This window comes from Clarias gariepinus, chromosome 22 (assembly GCF_024256425.1).
Source record: "Clarias gariepinus isolate MV-2021 ecotype Netherlands chromosome 22, CGAR_prim_01v2, whole genome shotgun sequence".
Lineage (NCBI taxonomy): Eukaryota > Metazoa > Chordata > Actinopteri > Siluriformes > Clariidae > Clarias > Clarias gariepinus.
The window spans coordinates 11282714-11304272 of record NC_071121.1 but is presented as its reverse complement, the minus strand read 5'-3'; the positions used below and the strand labels follow the sequence as shown (position 1 = coordinate 11304272).

At 36.9% G+C, this 21559-nt stretch overlaps 3 protein-coding genes across 6 annotated transcripts; 2 read left to right on the top strand and 1 right to left on the bottom strand.

Moving 5' to 3' along the window:
• Nucleotides 1-350: 350 nt before the first annotated feature.
• Nucleotides 351-4042, top strand: icmt (isoprenylcysteine carboxyl methyltransferase). Its single transcript, XM_053483340.1, has 5 exons — nt 351-575; nt 888-976; nt 1077-1246; nt 2875-3092; nt 3481-4042. Exons 1-5 carry the CDS (start codon nt 357-359, stop codon nt 3661-3663), a joined length of 879 nt encoding a protein of 292 aa, XP_053339315.1. The 5' UTR covers nt 351-356; the 3' UTR covers nt 3664-4042.
• A 2445-nt stretch (nt 4043-6487) lies between these two features.
• Nucleotides 6488-16654, bottom strand: rnf207b (ring finger protein 207b). 4 transcript variants are annotated; one of them, XM_053483337.1, is made up of 18 exons: nt 16574-16654; nt 15963-16153; nt 14453-14585; nt 13500-13644; nt 12613-12694; nt 12450-12525; nt 12233-12358; nt 11121-11167; nt 9993-10065; nt 9838-9906; nt 9566-9634; nt 9373-9491; nt 8861-9029; nt 8577-8762; nt 8436-8487; nt 8243-8360; nt 8058-8150; nt 6488-6857 (listed from the first exon to the last, which is right to left on the bottom strand). In XM_053483337.1, the coding sequence occupies exons 2-18, from the start codon at nt 16151-16153 to the stop codon at nt 6716-6718; spliced, it is 1890 nt and encodes a 629-aa protein (XP_053339312.1). In that variant the 5' UTR covers nt 16574-16654; the 3' UTR covers nt 6488-6715. The 4 variants fall into 4 exon arrangements, with proteins under 4 accessions (XP_053339312.1, XP_053339311.1, XP_053339313.1 ...); XM_053483336.1 differs by having other exon boundaries at nt 15963-16191; nt 16574-16593; XM_053483338.1 differs by lacking the exons at nt 15963-16153; nt 16574-16654 and adding an exon at nt 15033-15205.
• A 1510-nt stretch (nt 16655-18164) lies between these two features.
• On the top strand, nt 18165-21309 carry LOC128509933 (60S ribosomal protein L22-like). Its single transcript, XM_053481813.1, has 4 exons — nt 18165-18270; nt 18745-18855; nt 20897-21021; nt 21107-21309. Exons 1-4 carry the CDS (start codon nt 18259-18261, stop codon nt 21249-21251), a joined length of 393 nt encoding a protein of 130 aa, XP_053337788.1. The 5' UTR covers nt 18165-18258; the 3' UTR covers nt 21252-21309.
• Nucleotides 21310-21559: the final 250 nt, after the last annotated feature.

Sequence of the window (21559 nt, the reverse complement as noted above, 5' to 3'; positions counted from 1 at the left end):
TAATGACTAATAGGGCAGTGGGGGCTCAAACAGTTAAGCCCATGGGTTACTGGGCATAAAATGGGTTACTGCATAAAATCATTTCACTGTGCTGTAAGGTACACGTGACAAATAATAATTTTTGAAGGAAAATGAAAGTTTTGCTTGGGGTTTATTTTTCGCATATTTATTTAAAAAATATATATTTATATATAAGTTTTGGTTATTAAATGTCTAATATTAAAAAATTAATATATTTATAAGTAAAGTAGGATTCAGAACATTGCCGTTCCCTTGCACGAGCGGAATTCCGACAAATCCCGCCCTCAGAACGCGGAGTCTCGCGAGACTTGCAGAGAGACTTCCTTATTTTCAACATGGCAGGCAGTAAGTTGGTGCTGGAAGGGAGGATAAGTATTACAAGCTTTCTTTTAGGTCTTGTTGTAATAATAATACCCCTGTTGGTAAAGTTTGGTTCGCATATTGATTGGATATTCGATTACCTCACGGGTGTTAACGGGAAAATAGCAATTGCGCTTTATATCACAGTTATCAACGGGTTCCTGCTAATCATTTACAGGGGACCTCTTTACAAGGTAAGAGTGAGAGCTAAACAGGCTAAATGTTATATTTACACTCAGTATATATCCTTAATCCGAGCAATTTCATCACGTTTATTAAGCTTTTTATTTTTATTTTTTTGGAATGGTTTAATTTTTTTGGATAATGATGCGGGATGTCCTGCTGGCTCTGTGTGTGTGTGTGTGTGTGTGTGTAAGTGGATATAATCTGCTATAATTGGATTGAGTAGACAGCAAGTCAGCAGGACAACTAGCTGTGTTGTTAAGCTGTACTTTAGCAGTGCACAGTCTTTTTCCACATCAATACATGTTTTTCCCCCCCATTAGGTCGCTGTGCGAGCTTGCTTTCTAGGCTTTGTCTTCGGATGTGGCTTGATCATAAGTTTTGCAGACACCACATGGAGACACTTTGGCTGGTACATAATTTTTCAAGCTACCGCTTCCCTCGAATCATACTTCATAAAAAAACTTACTACGCACAAGTTATGTCTAAACTGTAGTGTTGCCTTTCTGCAGGTACTGGTGTTCACTAAGTTTCTTCCACTACACTGAGTACCTGGTCACAGCCATTATCAACCCTCGCAGTCTGTCTCTAGACTCCTTCCTGCTCAACCACAGCGTTGAATACACCGTTGCAGCAATCTCTTCCTGGATGGAGTTTATTGTGGAAAAGCTGCTTATTCCAGGTATATGTGACTTCTGATAGAGCTGCTAAAGTGCTCTTATGACAGACAGACATCATTGGTGGGGGAGTCACAGCTCAAAGAGATAGGGAACAGAATCAGGGTAAAAGTTAGCTTTAAGTGTCTTATAAACTATTGGGTAAATGCTTTTTAACAGGTGTCACAATAAAACAGAAATAAAAGAGAAAATCAAAAGGTAAAGGGAGTGTTTTGGTAGCTGCATGTCCTGTACACCTTGGTCTTGGATGATTGTTGTTTTGTTTCACTGTGTACCGAAGTGTATATGGTGGGAATGACAATAAAAGCCTACTTGCCCTGCCTTGACTTGACTTGACTTGAACAGCAAGACAATTTTGGCAGTGTTCCGAATCAATGAAGCCGCCTTAGCTCTAGGGTGAAGTATATTAAACAAAGAAATCTTTGTTTAATACACTTCACCCTAGAGCTAAGGCGGCTTTATATTTTGCAAACTAACAATGTTTTTCAGCCAATATTCTAGATATATTTTGAATAAACAAAACGCCTTGTGTATTTCTAACCAATGTACAAGAAAAAGTGCATTAGAAATCGCAACCCTGGGATGACAAGATAATAACGCTAAGTTAATTATTTGTATTGTATAGCATTCAGTTTAATTCATTTACAGATTTAAACACCTGAGGTTGATTAACATAGCGGTTTTTAACTCTTTGAATCCTGGTTTATACTTTGTATATACTTTTTTAACAGTAATGAGAATTACAATTTCTCATTACTGTTTGCCTTTATTAGCATCTGATAAAAACTGTGGACTTAATCAATGTCAAGAATTTTACCTTGCGCCTATTTAGGTAAAATACCTAAGCCTTATATGAGAATATAACAAGGATACATAGAGTGTAGTTGGGAGAAAATGCCCTCATATAACATTCCAGTCATTAAACAGTTTTGTAAAAACTTTAACTTAATCTTTCGAATTATATCGAGCTTTCAGTCTTCACACTGATTTGCAGTGATTCTATCATCAGGGTCACACCATCACCCAAATGACGATGGGTTCCCTGTTGAGTCTGTTTCCTCTCAAGGTTTCTTTGTGTTGTCATTTCAGGGAGTTTTTCCTTGCCACTATCACCCCTTGCTTGCTTATAAGGGACAAACTGATGATTACAATTTATACACTTTTTCTTACATTTCTATCTTCTACTTCTATAATATTTTTATTCTGTAAAGCTGCTTGGTGACGGTGACCATTTGGAAAGGAGCTACATAAATAAAGTTAGTTGAATATAAGGACATTTAGGTTTCAAGAGGTTAATTAAATAAAAATTATGCAAAAGGCCAGTGTGGCTGCAGTATTTATTCTTACTTATAGGAATAATACTCATTTGAAGATCAGGTTCAAGTTGAGCTGGATGTATCTACTAGTCAACTAGATCAAAAGCCTGCCTACACTGGCACATTGTGGATATAAATATAGACTTCTGCCTTAGATTTATATTTCGTGCCTTTATGTATATGTTAACATAATAATGAGAAATTTGTGATAAAGAGATACTCCCAGCTAATTTGCTACTCTAACCATTTGCCAAAATATATCTATTCTATGTATTTTCCATATTATAATCAATTCTCTGTAATGTGTCCCTGGGCAGATCTGAAGCAACTGAATTGGATCTGTTTTATGGGATTGATAATGGTGTTGTGTGGAGAAGGTCTGCGCAAGTTTGCCATGCTGACAGCAGGCTCTAACTTCAACCACATAGTGCAGAACGAGAAGGCTCAGAGCCACGTGCTGGTAACCAACGGGGTCTATTCATTTTTCAGACACCCCGCATATGTGGGCTGGTTCTACTGGAGCATCGGTACTCAGGTATGAGTCAGCCAAATAAAGCTTAATAATTTCTGTTGTTCCCAAATTTCGATTGAGTAAATAGCTGAATACATTTTAAACAAAAAAAATTAAAAGTCATGTTATTATTGAAGAGGTGCACAAATCATAAATGTATTTTCTAGCTCAATCAGCTAGATCACATCTCAACCAACATGTTTAAACATAGCTATGTGTCAAACATCATGTAAGATGATATTAAATGTAAAAATTAAAAATAAATGTTTTGCTATTTGTTGAACTGGGAAATTGTAAACTAAAAGCTAATGTCTCAGATGGAAAAATCTGCTTAGGGTGTGGTACTAGTGGTTTGCTCACCCTCATAAAATATAATATTAAATAAATATTAACATTTGACTTTTTTCTGTAGATAATGCTGTGCAACCCGTTATGCCTCTTGGCTTATACACTGGCTAGCTGGCGGTTCTTCAAAGAGCGTGTCGAGGAGGAGGAGATCTCTCTGATCCATTTCTTCGGAGAGGATTACATCGAGTACAAAAAGAAAGTCCCTACAGGTTTGCCCTTTATCTCAGGCATCAGGGTAAACTCATAAGACTGGGACAAAGAGAGAAATGCTGAAACGTCTAGTGCACTCCTGGACTCTTCCTGGACTGGCACTGTGAGTGAACTGGGCACCTGGTGACCTTCTGGCTCACGTTAACGCCAAGGAAATTGAGGGGACAACATACAGAGAGACTGGCCTGATGATCTGCTCTGAGACACAAAGGCTCACTCTGAGCAGTGTGGAGCCTCTACCTCGACGCAATTCAGACCGAAAACACACGGCTGTAAAGTCTCTCAGCACTCCCCTGCATTATCACAGTTCACTTTGTCTGTTCTCTCATACTTCATATACCTATTCATCTGTTTTCCATCTCTATTTCATCATATAGATCTGTTTGACATTTATCAATTTCTCTCATCATTTTTTTATCTTAAGTCTTCTTTTTTTTTTTTTTTTTTTACCTGTTGTGGAACTGGGTTTAGAATTGACAAGTATGAAAGTGCAGTGAGGTTGTACAGTATGTTCATTAAGAAAAGTATAATGCAACTCAATATACATCGACTCCGACTTATACCAAATACTTCTACCAGATTTTATTTACTTTACAGAAAGATCTACTAGTAAATAGATTGTTTTACATAGGTTCTTTCTCATCTTTGTGTTAAAATTCAGAAGAGGTCTGTTGAGTAATATTTGAGTTTTTTTTAGATAAGGTCCAACAATGCAGTTGTTCATTTTGCAGACCTGTCAGCCTTGCGAAAGCTACACATTTACATTGGTGATGGCTATGAATTATCACTCAGAAATAGACAAGTCGTTTTTTTCGGTTGTGTACGTTTTGAACTTTGTTACCAGAATCCCTGAAAGCCACCCCCACTGCTCCCCCATCACATGTTAGTAATCTGATGATGTATATATAAAAAAAAAATTCTGTTAAAAGATGGCTTCTAGTTAAAAACACAGATAAAAATCAGTATTTCTTTGACCTGGCTAACATTACATACTGCCTGGCCAAAAAAAAAAGTCCTTGTCTTTATCCAGAACCACTTATTTACAATGTGCATGGAATATGCCTAACAATATATTAATGTAATAACCTGGTCATTGAGTACATTCAGGTCGTCAGCTGACTTCATGCCACATAATTATGTTGACCAATTAAAGCAACTCAATATCATAATGCTGCCTCCAGGGGCTTGTGCAGTGGCAACTTTGCATGATGGGTTTATCAGTTCATGCTTGCCTTCTTACACTGACACGCCAATAGCTCTTTAATAGGGTCAATCTGGACTTATTAGACCACATGACCTTTTTTCAGTGCTCTAAATTTGATCAAAATGCTCCCTATCAAATTAAAACCTTTTCACTGATTATCCTCACTAACGAGTAATATTTTATAGTGACACAGCTGTTTAGTTGTTAGTTGTTTAAATGATCTCCATTTATGATTATTACGACCATATTTCTTTCATGATGTTTACAGTTTAGCCCTATGCTTCTAGGTTTTGCTAATACATGTTGGACATTTGTTTTAATCCAGGAATTTAGTAATGTTTCCTTTGCTTGATGCAGGGCCAACAATTTGACCCTTCCTAAATGTTTATCTTTTTTTTGGCCAGGTGGTGGACAATATACATCTGTTAACTTTATTCTTGACATAGGATGCCATGTCAAGTATGTTTTGGTCAAAACAGGTGGAGGGGAAAAAATGGGGGGGAAAGGATTATTTAGGGCTATAATAAATGGAGAAAATATTGGAGAAAAAAAAAATAAAAAAATGATTAAAAACCACTGGTTGTCAGCACTGGTCAGGGTTTTCAAACAGTATGGTTTAGCTGGTCAGTGGAAGCTGCAGTGTGTTTATGTATGTATATAATGTTTATGTATGTATATAACCACCAGGACGTTTAAGGGGACAAAAGTCACAGTTTTCTGTTTTAGTTCAGATGTAGGTGATAAAATCCTTTGCAGACACACTTTCCTATTATATCAAATCTTTATCTTAGAATAAGAAGAAAGTAAACATTTTTGTTTTCTGGATGTTAATATTTATAGCGACTACATCTGAACTAGAACAGGCAAGTGGAATCGATATGGGTGTTAAAACAAAATTCAGCTTGTATCGTAGAGAAAAGATTTCTGAACAGACTATCATACAGACTAAGACTACACATTGTTAATCTTCAGGGCTGCCAGGTCTAGATTTGGTATTCTATTGATAACAGGAATTTTATTACATTTCTAATGTTCCTGTAGGAGTTGGAACCGTTAAGATATTTAAAAACCCTTGTTTTTGTTAATTTTTCCTAGCACTTTTTAAGCAATGTTGGGCAAAAGCAGATTTTCAATTCTGAATGCTGACAATCTGTAATAAACACCTTTCCTAAATGTTGTGTGCCATTATTGGCGATAAACTTGGCACTGCAGGAAAAAAATCAGCCATAAGTTGAGTGGGCAGAAGTGATTGGATTTTGCATGAAGTTGCCAAGTCTAACAGATGTATTTACTGGCACACAGCATAATACACAAAGGCCTTTACCAAAAAAAACCTTATTTGTTCTAAGACACACGGGCAAGTTTGTGATGTTCTACAACTTTTATGCATCCCATCTACATTTGTCAGCTTCTGTTTTTGTCTCTGATTTCATCTGTTTTACAATCCTTCCAGTACAAGTAACTAAATCAAATAATGCAATTGTGTTTGATTATACCATATACATTTATCCATTTCAATAGCATTTGTTCATCTTTACATCCTTTGTTTTCAACCTGGACTTCAGTGGATGACAGGAAGTAGCATTTATTGCACCTTTTATTGACAAATGTTTTCCTTCATGTACAGCAAGTTGGAGAATAATAAGTATTACAGTACGACAAATGGGATGCAAACTGAACTGAATTATTTATTATTATGACACTGAGCATACAAAACTACTACAAACCTCTGAAATAAACACTTAATATAAAAACAGTGTAGGAATAATATATTTATTATTTTATTTTTGACTCTGATTTAGTGTTGCTTTAAAGGCATTTTAAATAAAGAAATGCCTCATCTACTGTCTTGTCTATGACGGATAGTCGAGGCTGATCAGCTGAGTTATGGTTTAACAGAAATGCAGTGGCTTGTCTCGCTGGTGCATTTCTGCTTGTTCAGCCTGTACAGGTCCTTGCCTTTGAGACTGGAGTCGTCGGATAGGTTTAGAGTGCGATAGTCTTCATGGGGAGACGTGAGTTCATTGCTGTTGAGAGAAGCCACATGAACATCTGCTTATTACATCATAATGATAACAGTTGAGGTTTTACTACTGTATGTTGCGTCAATAGATCATCAGAGTAAGCCTGACTAGGACTGACTAAGAATACTCTTATACACAAATAGAGTTCCATAGATTTTCTTTCTTGCATTTTTATCCTGTAGACCCCTGGTTCCTGAACTAGGGCCTGAGGACCTGAAGAGGTCTGTTAATCATGACCTTGTGGAGAATCACATTTGTTTATGATTGTTGTTTTACAGTATTTTTTTTTTCAAAGGAAATACCATGTTAGAAAAAACGTGTCCTAAAAAAATTAGAACAGTGGGAATGGGGTCATACTCCAAAAGTTCATGCCTCTTTTTAGGTACTCAATGTGTCTATAATGTTCTTCAAAACACTCCACATCAAGGAAGAGAATACTATGTCCTTACTTTTTAACCCCTTTACTCCCAGTTTTGTAATTTGAAAGTTTTCAGAACAAAGAAAGGCAGCCTGTGAGTCTTTCCTGAACGTCTGTTTAAATTACACTATATATTTTGTAGTATAGTTTTGTATGCTATAGCAGTGGTACCAAGTGCCCCAAACCTGTTCCAGCATGACCGTGTCCCTGTCCCTGTTGCTTAAAGCGGCTTCTTGTGGGCCGCCATGAAGACAGTTTGCTATTTGTGCACAGAGACCTGACCTCAACCTCACTAAACTCTTCTAAGACGAACCGTAACGCTGACTGCACCCCAGTCCCCCCCACCCAACACCACTGCCTGACCTCACAAATCCTTACAGCCTCGCTCCAAAAGCCACCCTCTGAGAAGTGTGGAGGTAATTATATTATGGAAAATTGGACTAAATCTGGAATAGGATATTTAACAGTCACTTACAGTGTGTGTGAGATGGTCAGGTGTCCATCACAGGGCAATAAGGCAGACGTGGAGGAAAGTGCTTAACATGAATGCTAAGATGAAGTCATTATTATTTACTATTGCTCTAACTGACAAGGGAGGCACCCATTACACCAAAATGATCGAAAAAGAAAATGTTCCTTGTACGAAAATATATATCATGTACATTGTCAACATTGCATGAACACAAATGGTAAAAAAAAAAAAACTTCTCTATGGTTTATTTCATGCAATATATCCCTCATTCACAGTCACAATAAAGAAGAAAGTTCATTAGTTAAGAGCTTGCCTGGGCTCTGCTTCAGCTGTTATGCTGCTGTCCTCATACATTTTCAGCATGGTCTCCTTGCAGTCATCTTTAAGCTCCTTTGGCTCCTTAAGCCTGGTTAAAATCATTTGAATAAGTTGTATGACAGATGATACTGTATGGACTGGAATGTATTTGGGGGATTGCATGGCAGAAAAAGCTCTGACCTGGGTTCGAGGCGCTCCTTCACCTTCGATAAAGAACAGATGTAGAGACCTATTTGCCGAGCAATAGTCGTCAGAAAAGAATTCTCTTGCTTCAACTGAACTAAGTCATAAAGTTGTGCTGGAAATGAAAGCAAAACTGAATGAGTTAACATTAACAGAGGCAACAGTATATAACACTTATATACTGATTTACCTTCATAAATTTCTTGCTCATTTGCCACCCTTTGGTAGGTCTCCTCCCAGATCTACAAAAGATTACACAGAACTTTAGAAGTCTTAAAAGGTTTTCTCTATTTAACATGAAGCTAATCCACCAGCATTTTATGAAGATCACCTCTTCAAACATTGCTCTCATCATCTCAACAGTTGCATATTCAGATGAGATCTCTCCTTCCATCTCCAGAGACCTGTCCAGGATCTCGCTCATGGTGTCTGTCTTTATGAGGGAATGATGTTTAGTTAGGTCTCTGTGAATCTCCTGTACCTGGTCCTTAAGCTTCTGGATTTCTGTCTGCAAATTCTACTCAGGCAAAAGGAAAATAAAAAGGAATGAGCCGTTATACAAAGAAGGATGGAACTGCAAGACGTATCACTAGACCATTAGCATCCCGTGTGCACCTTGTAGCTGTTCTCATAATTCCGACAATGATCTGTGAAGGGATTCTCTCCTCCCTCAGCCAGAAGGACTTTAGTGCTGATGTAGCGGTGAGAAGTGGTCTTTCGGACCCCTGAAGAATCTAGCATCATATGTCCGCCTGTCGGGGAGTGACAGGTCACAGATGGTAGCCTGCAGGGAGCAAAAAACTATTATGCAGAAATTGAATTGACTTAACTCAACATTATTCAGTTTCTTTTCCAGGCCTAGAGGGTCTATGGAGCATAGCCAGGACATCTGGGACTTTTTACAGTGGTGGAAATCACAACTCATCATTAAGTTCTTATTAGTTATTAGCAAATTTTTGATGCGTCTTGATCAAAATCTTTTTAAAGACACATCAGTGCATAAATGAACCTAATATGCTCTGTCTATATAAAATTTCAGCCATTACAAAAAAACCTCTACGCTTAAAGGTGTCCTTGATGACAAAAAGTATCAGAACCTCTCCTCAACAAATTACAGAGACACTAACAGTCCACTGCTATTGCCCAGTCCTGAGAGGCTGCCAGCTGTGGACACTGAGCGTCGCTGACCCAGAAGTAACAGGGGCTCCAGACAGCGGGCAAATTCAGATCGATACTCCGTGTTTATCTGTGTAAAGAGTCACTCCATGAGAAAGGTAATGACAGTAAAGAATACACACTAAATGTGCAGTGTGCTTTTACCTTACTGCTCTGGGATGGCCTCAGTCTATGAGGCAGCTTTACAATCTTCTTTAGCCTCTCCATCAGTTGCTAAGGGAGGTGAGAACATACAGAGGTATGATTTTGGGGAATTTTAAAACACATTATTATTATTATTATTATTATTATTAGACCAATAACTCTATATCGTATATCTTTTACTTCCTGCAACATAGTACTGTACATCTTTTTTTTTTGTATATTTCCACATTTTGTAAGTGAGTTTCCTCAAGGGAAAAAAAAGGTCTACTCACATAACCCATGTCTAAAAACTCAAACTTATTTGCTGAACTAAGGAAAGCCGAGCATGTAACCAGATGGACCTGCATGGAAGGAAAAGGAATTACTGTATTAGATAGACTTAATCAGATTGACAGGCAGGAAAAGAGACGGCAGGAAAAGCTCTGACCTGGAGAGTTGGCAGCAGTGCAGCCAGATGTGACAGCTGCTCTTTAAAAGCCCGTTCCTTCTCCTCATGTTGACTGCAAAATTATACATTATTTATTCTTTTTTTTTTTCAGTTGTCAGTTGTTTATATATACTACCGCTCAAAAGTTTGGGATCGGAACTTCATGGTCATTCCTGATTTTTATTTCTTTCTACATGATTTTGATGTTGAGATGTATCTGCTACTCATGATCTATAAAGCCTTCGTAATGGCTCTAACCCAAGGTGCTGTTTGTTAATTGATGATTTCTGAGGCTGGTAACTCTAAATTAACTTCTCGTCTGCAGCAGAGGTAGATGAGAGCCAGTTTCATCATAGGAGCTCGATGGGTTTTGCAAATGCACTTGACATTAATGTTCTTGCAAGAACTATTTAAAAAAAGACTGACCTCCATGTCTTAAAATTACAACTGACTGTTGTTACATAATTACCTAATTCCATATATGTTATTTTACAGTATTGAAATCCCCAGTTTTGTTGAAGAATATGGAAAATAAATCACTAAACAAAACAAAGAACAAGTGATCCCAAACTTTTGAGTGGTAGTTTTTAAAGCATGGCTCAGACTGAAAAACAGTTTTATATTGGTGAACTTAAGCACTCCATATAATCAGATTTTTTTTTTTAAATATGTAATTCTTGATATATTCTTGATATATTCTTTTCTTTTGTAACTTCGAAGATAAGAGGAAGAGCTCAGGATGCAAGGCTCTCCTGTTTCATAGTAACATGTCCAGCACCATTATATGTCATTAACACGAACAAAAAGAAAGAAATTACAGTGGTACATTGAAGAAACAAAAGACTTTAAACTCTACTGAATTTCAAGGTTTCCATTACACAGAAATTTAGTAACATAGAAACAAAGTACTATAATTAGATCTAGAATAGAAGCGGAGTGAGATGTCATGCAGGTTTACAGCAATATCACTGAGATATTTTTAGAAGGTGTAATAAGATCCATAATGTCTTTGCTACTGACTCAAAGCGCTCTTTGGGATTTTATTGTGCTTTATGTAGCTGGTAGAGACATCATGTGTTCATCAGAACAAAAGAACCTACATTTGTAACTGGTTTATGAGACACTAACCTTTGAGCTGCCTTAAGAAGAATCTTCTTTCTCTCTGCAAGTTTTTCCTGAAAGTTAGAGACAGAGGATACTATTTATAAAAAGTAAATTTCTCAACACCAAAAATGTATGTATATATTTTTTTAGCTGTATATGATTTTACTGGCTATAGCAATCTATTAAAACTTTACATTAAGGTATAAAAAGTAGCAATTTATCACATTTACCACATTTTTTGTGTATACCACAAATTCCATACAGAGATAAGAGGTAAGATTCAAAGCTCCAGTATAACGGGTGCAAGACAATAGTACTATACACTAGGCTGCCATCAAATCCACATTAATTAGACAATGAATAAAACACAACTACTGTAGGTGTGTACTGACAGTTCATTATTTTCTCAATAGCGTTACAAAATGTCTTAGTTCTCTTGTACCACATCAATTTCTCTTTAGCTTTTTTTTTTTTAATAATTGAAAAAATGAGACAAGGGGCGTTCAAATCAAACCAGGACTAAAATTTACAGAAGACTTCGAGGACAGTACGGTAATGAGACTCTTAGCCGCAGTAAAACATTTAAGTCTTGCAAATGTTTAAAGAAGGCTGTACAATCCTGGTTGAGGTGGCTTAGAGAAAATTTGGCATGGGGAACCTGCCCACTGCACCACTTGCACATTACAGAAACTTGGTTGGCACATCCCATCTAAAATCCTATTACATATATTTCAGCAATTAATAAGCAATTTCCACATGTTTGGGCCATTAGAGGAGTTCCTGGGATGCCAGTGTTTCAGGCATTTCAGACACGCTTTTAAAGTTTTATTTATGTTTTATTTATTGTTTAGTGTGCCTTTTTATTTTGATTCTGGCTTTCATGTTTTTTCATCTGGCTTTCACAGCCTTCTTTCTTTCTTTATTTATTTATTTATATATATTTTTTAACTAATTATTCTTGTTTGTAACTTCCTGCTTGTGATTTGACCCACACTATGATTTATGACACTGCATTTTTAAATTGTCTCTAATATACAGCACACAGAATTTAAGTACTTGTATCTGATGTTGCACCAAATGTTCCAATGAACAATTACTAAACATTTTTATTAATGTTAAATTAAATAATGTATTACCTGCATGCTGTTAAAAAGGGTACAAATTGCACTCTCCTCCTCGTCCACATTTGCCCTGACCTCTCCAATCATAGCTTTCAGTAGAACAATGGCTTCTCGTGCTGAGGTCTGGAGCTCCTTCACAGCCTTAAACAAACAGCAACATGTTTTTGTACAGTATGTGTCATCTTACAGTTTCTATACACTATGTATCGGGTAAAGTTTTCAGGCTGCTTACTAAAACGGCTTGGTCCAGTTTTTCACAGCCTTGCATATAGGCTGTCTCAATATCAATGCAGTGCGCTCTGCTTTCCCTGTAATAAAAAGTCACCATAGAGCAGTTTGATTAAAAAAAAAAAAACCTTGTTCAATATCCTTGTTTTGAGAGAAGCTGCACTTACACTGGCATGTCTCTGAAACAGTTGATGCAAAGCATAGACTTCTTTTCTGTAGAGAACATGATGTATAGTTCTTCATGGAGTGCTGTATGCAAACAAAGAGCTTCATGAGTAAGTTATTAATAGTAAGATAAGGACAAACAGTTTAATCCGTGTTTTTTCCCCCTGGATTTTGAAAATAATTGATATGGAAAAAGTATTTGGCCAAACCTACAAGGACATTCCATCCAAACGCATATACTCCAATATGGAGTTGGTCCTCCATTTGTAGCTACTGTATAACAGCATCCACTTTTCTTGGAAGGCTGTCCAAAAGATTTTGGAGTATTTCTTTGGAAATTCGTGCCCATTCATTCTGTGCATTTATGAGGTCAGGCACTGATGTTGGACGAGAAGGCCTGGCTTGGAATCTCCGTTCCAGTTCATCCTAAAGCTCAGTAGGATTGAGGTCATTGAGGTCTGTCAAGTTCTTCCACCCTGAACTAACCAAACCATGTCTTTATACCACTTGCTTTGCAATGGGGCAAAATCATGTTGTAATAGAAAGGGGCCTTATTTAAACTATTGCCACACAGTTGGAAGCATAGCATTGTCCAAGATATGTTATGCTAAAGCCTTAAGATTGCCCTTCACTGGGCATAAGTGGTCTGGTTAAAATAATCTGAATTCAATAATTCTGGTAATTTTGGCCAAATACTTTAGTACATATCGCATATTCATTCAGAGGATTTATGGATGCAGTGAGAGGGGACATGAAGTTAGTTGGGGTGAGAGAATAGGAAGCTGAGGATAGGGTTAGGTGGAGGCAGATGAATCGCTGTGGTGACCCCTGAAAGGGATTAGTCGAAAGACAAAGAAGAATCATATTTATTCAGAGCATAATGGCGTACCACACTTTTTGTGGGCTTCCTTGGTGCGCTTGGCCAGGGAAACAATTTCATGGCGTGAGAACATCTTGGCCTTGTGGGTGGCTTCTCTGCAGTTTCCACACAGGGGCTGGTTGCAAGTGTTGCAATAATACATTGCATCCACATCCTGGCAATATATAAAGTATTTAGGAGAACAGCTTTGAAATTTAACAAGGCTGTGTGTAAGATTTAAAAGATGTGAAGAGATTTTTATGAGTTGCTGCTAACCATCCCTGTCATCTTGTTATGCTAATCCAAACTAATTAGCTAAAAGAGAAAGTGGCACAAGTGCAAGTGTAATCTGTTATAAAACTACCTATATTAGGTCAAACAAAACAAACAAACTAACAAAATAGCAAAAAACATAGATGGGATTTCTTTACTCAATTGTCCTTTAGCTAGCTAGCTAGCAAGCAGTTAGGTAGATGTCTATGTTGACTTTTTGTAAAACAGCCTCAATTAAAATGCAGCACCAAACAAAGCAAAATAGATATATTTTTTCTAATACTGAGAAAACTAGGGCAAGAACAGCATCTAACTCTGAGTTCTAATTGCATGGGCTATGTCGCAAATTACATAATACTACACACTAAATAGTATGTTAGCACACTAGCTGTGTCATTGGGGACACAGGCTGTAATTAGTCTGGAAATGTGTAATGACTCACAGTCCAATCATCCAGAGATCTTATTATAAAGAAGCTTACATCAGATTACATTAAATATCTTTCTGATTAGAATTTAGCAACTTCTACTTTTTTTTTATTTTTTTTAATTTAAAAAATAATAATAAATCCCGAAATCTTATCAAGCAGCCTAATTCTTTAGAGTATAGTTTACTGAAAATTATGAACATCTTTTTCACCCATGAGCTTGTAATCCCATTGAATCCACTGTATCAATATAAATCGTGATTCTTGTGCCTGATCAAAAGACCTGTTTCTTGCACTCCCAGTCACAGTTGGCACACTGCACGGTTTCTTCGCTGTCCGCAGAATTATCCACCAAGAACTTCAGTAGACGGTCCTCTGGAGGCAGTGCATTCACCCCTTTCACAACAGACTGATGCCTAGAACGCACAAGGGAAAGAAAAGCACAGCTCACTTTTTTCGGACTGTGGGAGGAAACACAGCTTTTTTTCCCCCTACTTTTAATTCTACACTATTCATACATATGCTATATACAGTATCTACCATGCCCTTTTCTCCTACCACCATGGTAACAAGAACGGAAAAAGCATGGTCATGAATTCCTGGATAAAACAGGGTTAGTCAAGATTAGTTAAAAAAAATAACACGTCAAGAGCATAAGCTGCTGTGGAAACTTCCTAAATCCTTGAACAAAATTTGTCTAAGTTCTTGAAAACACATACATATGCTTAAAGAAACCTTTTAATACACATAAAAAGTAAATAATGTAGTTCTGACAACAACCTAGAGTAGGTTCTATTTCTGTTGCAATTTAGTTGTAATATATGCAAGATGCACAAGCACTTTAAAGTTAAACTCATACTTACATAAACATGTTAGTTTAAGCATGATGGTTTTCCTTTTAGTGATGCATTTCCTTATATTTGATATCCATAAATATTGTATGGAAGTTAGCTGTCGCATGGCTTGCTATTCTGCACAAAGGGAAAAGAACGGAACAGAAAAGGTGTAGCTGTCTCTAATCATACACAGCACAAGATAAGGGCACATGCTCAGGGTTTGTCTGACGCCTCTGTGGCCTCACTGGAGTATGCCATGTGTATTTCCATCTAGGCTAAAACAAGGGCAGGATTTATACTGCAGCTGTTGATTTCTGCCTTTGGTATGGCCTGGCATTGGCAACTGATAAATGCATGTCAATCTGAGCTGTGGACATGATGCCAAGCTGCTCAAATGTAACACATTACAAGTGAAATTATTTAGCTTTTTATTCTGGCTATTTACAGACATATAACAGAAACCATGCTATTACATGGGCTGTTGTAGGAGGATAATCAATGACATAAAAAAATTTAATTCTACTTATATAATTTAAAGGTTTATACGATCACTTACATTATACAGTAGAAGCTGGTAACATGTAAATAAAAATGGCAAAAGCAACTAGATGATTTTCCCGTGTTAATTTTGCAATGCCCTGACACTGGAGACTTTCTCCAAAAATGATAATATAAGCCCTAAAATAATAATCACACTCTAACAGAAACTGTAAACACAGAAACAGCAACTGCATTTTTTTTTCACATTTATGTACTTGGAGTGCCGACCTCTTAAATCCCTGTGTAAGTTGTTACTATAGAAATAAAATTGTATATATTGTTAGTGTTAAACAAATGCATTAATATAAAGCCTGCAGTTAGAGCTCTTGTCAGATTTGTGCTGTTATTAAAAAGATCTTTTGACCAAACTAAGGATGTCAGGGATCTTTTGTTTGCAGTTGCGTAGCAGGTTCTTACCCACAGAGGGGGCATGAGAGCCGGCTGTCCACAGCTCTACCGCGCAGGCAACTGGCACAGAAAGTGTGGTAACAATCCAGCAGACATGGATGCTCATACTGCTCACGGCACAAGTAGCACACCAAGGGGTGGCAATTTGCACTGTCTGGGTCAAAAAGTTTATCCAAGGGAGAGAAGATTCCTCCAGACATCTGCAAAGGCAGGCAAGTTCTTCTTCTCTTTAGAGAACCTCACAAAGGAATTGATGTTTCATATAATAAAACAGTGCCTACACTCAAATAGAAAAAAATAATAACTGGTTCTTGACTGATAAAGTCTTGAAATGAACTAAGATACACTCTTAGAAAATACTTAAGGGTTCTTTGGATTTTTTTTAACCATATCTAAGAGATTCTACCAAGAATGTTTTCCAAAAATACCACCTTTTAGTAAACTTAAAACCTATAAGGATTTCTTAAAATGGACAAACCCAAAAATCTTTAACTGGAATCTTTTATTCTAAGAGTGTAGTAACAAAACAAAAGCAAACTGAACATGACATGCAAAATGTCACATGAAAACTGGCTCATGTAGCAATCAGAAATAAAACCAACACAGAGACATTCATTCACCTTGCTGGTGTCCTACTGTAGCTGCTGGCTGTGGCTGGAATGAAAGCCATGCCGTTTGACAGCCTGCCTAGATAGAGGGCTGGCCTTGACGTCAGGAGACACAGGGATCTACACCACAAAACAACTCAGTGAGGGGGCAGTTAGTTAGGAGCCAATTATTTGACCCGAGATACCAAATGACCTTTGTTTATCAGTGGTGAAACAAATAGTATGGCTTTTATTATGTTGGCTTTTTAAATCAGGCTCAGTAAACAGCACAGTGCTCAAAAATGACCTAAACTGTGACACTGATTGATTGTAAATGTAGATAGCTGATTTAATGTGGATATTAGTGAATATGAAAAGGTTTACACATCTTATTTTATTAAAAAAAAAAAAAAAATCAATCTTATATAAAAAAACTGTAGAAATTTTTTTACTTATTTTTACTAGCTAGAATTTTGTGCAGTGTAAGCACAGGGTTTTTATATTTTGAAATATTACAATATATATTTTAAATACATATTGTTATTATTGTTATTGTTATTATTATTACTTTCATTACAATCAGTATTATTATTATTATTAGTGGTAGTAATAGTAATAGTAGTAAAACAGGTTAGCATGTGACCTCCAGATTCAAGGGTTTGAATCCCGTCTCAGGTGTGCATGGAGTTTGCATGTTTTCCTTGTGGTTGGATTATTTTTGGGTACCCCAGTTTCCTCCCATGGCCCAAAGGCATGCATCGTAGACTTATTGGCAATTTCAAATTGCTCGTAATGTGTGAGTGAATGTGTGAAAGTGTGTGTGATTGTGTGCTCTGCAATAGAGTGGCATTACGTTTAGGGTCTACGCTGCCTAATGCCAGGGATAGACTACGGGCCCTGTACAGGATAAGCAGTATAGAGAATGACTGTGAGAGACAGTCAGTGATTATAAACAATACAATTAGCGTTAGATTAGATCTAATAATATATGTTCTGAAATCAATAATGGCAAAAACAAATAATATAGTCGATTATATATTTTTATATATATATATATATATATATATATATATATATATATATATATAAAATAAAAAATAAATACAAACTTTTCATCTGTCACCTGTGATATAAATATTCTCTGGTCCTCCCTTTGCCTTTATAACTCCCTCGAGTGCTTGAGCTTGTCTTTTAGTTCGAAATATTTGTCAATTTTACCTTTGGATTGTTGCCTCTTTTTCGCAGGATACACTCACATTTCATTTTTACCGTTTTATATATTTCTAAAACTCAGATGTCCTGGAGGGCAGGGGACACCACAGTGGCGTAGTTGTTAGCAGTGACCTCACACCTTCAGGGTCAAGGGATTGAGTCCTGCCTTGGGTCTGTGTGCATGGAGTTTGCATGTTCTCCCTGTACTTGGTGGGTTTCCTCAGTGTGCTTCAGTTTCCTCCCACACTCAGAAGACATGCAGATTAGGCAAACTGGTGTCCCCAAATTGTCTACTGCGTGCATGCGTGTGTGTGAGTGTGTCTTGGAGCCATGTCCAGGTTCTACCTCACCTTGTGCCTGTAGTTTCCCTGTGTGGCTCTGCATGGCTTCCCTTTTCCCTCTCCACTGTCAAACACTCGATGTATCGACTATATCTGCGCTCGATTAGGTAGAGTTCACAGCGCGCGTGCGCAGTCGGTGTTCTTCCTCTCGCAAACTCCTTCGCCATGGCTCCGCTGGTGAGTGTTCATATGGCCGCGTTTAGTTTAAATGAACTCGTCTCCTCTTCGCTATGTGCTGTCCTGTGAGCTCTGATCGCTCTGTTTGACATGTCTCTATTATATTATGAAAAGAATTGACACGTTCAAAAGCCAGCTTTGCTTTAATTTGGTAGTTTTTGGTTCTGTAGTGAATGAAGCTAAGCTAACCGCTTAACACAAGCTATGTAGCTAATGGTTAAGTCTGTTTAGATGATGAACAACGGCACTATTTATCTAACGTCATTATCATGGTAATAAATGATTAATTATAGTCTTCATGTAGAGGCAAGGATTAGACTGAAGAGCCTTATTAAGTGATTTAGGTGCTAGAAAGAAATAGACTGGTATCAGCTTGCATCCTTTGGCTGCAGGTCTCTCTCTCTCTCTCTCTCTCTCTCACACACACACACACACACACACACACACACACACATTTGCTATTTTTCTTTACAGAGGAGGCAGACCGGGCCCAGCAAAGGTGGCAAGAAAAAGAAGCAATTGCTGAAGTTCACTCTAGACTGTACTCACCCTGTTGAGGATGGCATCATGGATGCAGCTAACTTTGTAAGTTTTTTTTTTTTTTTTTGCTTTTTCAAAGTTTTGACCTATGTGTACACATGTTACGGTTTGAAATCGTCACTGCATGATCATCTAATCCAAAAATGGAACAGTTTCACCCTTTCATTGTTTCAACCATTTAACTACACAAGAGGTCCTCTCACATCCTTATATACAGTACCAGTCAAAGCTTTGGACACACCTTTTAACTCCATGGTCTTTCCTAATTTTGTATTTCTTTATCCATTGTCAAACAATGCTGAAGTTATACTAAATGAACTTATTTGCAGCAGAGGTAAGTTCGGGTCTGGCTTTCCTTATATGGTCTTCATAAGAGCAGTTTTGCTAATTCACTTGACAGTACTGTTCTTGCAAGAGCTATTCCAGAACAGCTGACCTTCATATCTAAAAATACCAATTGACTTGTTACTTAATTACCTAATGTTACATGTTAGATCATTGTTCGGAAATCTCCAGTATTGTTATAGACTGTATACTAAAATAAATCCAAACTTGTGTCCAAACTTTTGACTGGTACTGTAGTATATATGAATAAAAAAAGATAAAATTTCTTAATTGGGTTGTGGGATTAAGAATTGGCTTTTGCATAAAATCTTAATCATCATTTATTTAATTCTCATTATAGGGCTTCATCATTCTGAAATGATCATTCTTAGTTTCATACAAAGGCATTCTAGACTGTAGTGTGCCTCCACTGTAGTGACAACAGATCGTGTGTGTGATGGTCAGGTGTCCACAGACCTTTGGCCATATAGTGTAGATTGTTTTATTTGGATATGGTATTTGGTAGCATCTCCTGCATTGAGAAATTCATGTTGCTGTAGAATGATTTTACCACAATCAAGCCAGGCATTTACTTTATCTCTTAAATGACCTGGAGCTTTTTATCTTAAGAGGCTTAAGATTGAAGACATATAACTATTACTTCCACTGACAGATTTATTTAGCTTTCTTACCTCTTGCACGTGCATGCACAGTTTATATCCGTTATGCACTGTGAGCTTGTTGGCACTCTTTTTAGCTTCTAAAATTGTCCTAATCATCTATTTCATTTAATCTTCCTATTAACAAAATCTATGCTGCACCTTTAGTAGTAATGTCACTCGTCTTTTTTTGTAAAATTTGGAAACCTCCTCAGTTGTACTTGCAAATAAGAAATGAACACATGCTCTCAAACAAAAGCAATTCCCATTAGTCATTGGTTGTAATCTGAGGATCTGAATAGTCTAGCTTTAACTTTTTCAGGGTGATTTTCATCATTCATTTAAAGAATTCATATTAATATAACAGGCAATATGTAGCTGAGGGGCTTTATATATTCAAGGATCTGAAAATTTGTACAGGTTTGAAAAGTCAGATTAATTTTTTATTTTATAATTCAGCATTCCACTGCACGCACCCGAATCCTGGTGTAAATATAGCATTTCCAACTTTAGTGCATTCGATTTCTGTTAGCAATATGCTAGGCAGCTAACTCGGGTGAGTGATGTATATTTTATCTTTTGAAACAGCGAATAGTAAAGTCAGTGTTTTAAATTTAACAGATAAACATGTCTGCATTATGACATGTTTATGACCATTTACTTTGTCAAGAAAGAGTTGTGCAAAAAATTTAAAATAACTGTCCCATCACCAGTAGCATAAAGTGTTGGCAAATATAAGAGCAGTGGTATACAATTATGGCTCCTGTATCCAGGTTGATGTACATGCCAGAAAATATTGAAATCAATCAAGTGGCTAAGAGTGAACAGTGCCTATAGAAAGCAACAGTTTAAAAGCTGATCGTTTTGAGTCAGCACAGAATTGTTGCAGTCATGTGGCCGAGAGAATATCACCAATAACAGGTATACTTCTATTACTGCTAACAATATAGATTTATGTATTTGCACAAAAAGTTTTTAATCATGTGATGTGCCTTGTTGAAGTTGGTCACCGTAGTCTATATATATATATTTTTTTTGTTATACCCACCCTTTTGTAAATGAGAATTTTTCCTGTGGTTAACATTTGATGTGTCTACTTACAGGAGCAGTTCCTTCAGGAGCGCATCAAGGTGAACGGCAAAGCAGGAAACCTCGGCGGGGGAGTCGTGACTATTGAAAGGAGCAAAAGCAAGATCACAGTTTCTTCTGAGGTTCCCTTCTCCAAAAGGTGTTTGTTTTTTTTAAACCATCACTAAATTATCTGACTTATAATATATTCATCTCTATGCATAACACTTTTGTTTCATCTCTAGGTACTTAAAGTATCTTACCAAGAAATATTTGAAGAAGAACAACCTCAGGGACTGGCTGCGCGTTGTCGCTAATACGAAGGAGAGCTACGAACTGCGCTACTTCCAGATCAACCAGGATGAGGAAGATGAAGAGGATGAAGATTAAACTGTTTTTTTGTATGTTTAAGTAAATTCATTTAACAATGATTTTTCAGTTTTTTGGAGATGTGTTGTCTTGGATTTTCTTTCCAATAATCAAACCACATACTGGTTTGCCCAGAATTAAAAATACATATATACAAAAATACAAAATTTTCAGGTTATTCTCATGGTCCAGAACAGCAATCCTGACTCCTGAACCCTGGGATCTAACAGAATTTATCCTAAACAAATAAGAGGTCCAACAAACATGGTAGATAAGCTGTCATTTGTCTTTTTTTTTTTTTTTAAACAGCACGGTCAAAATCTTGACTC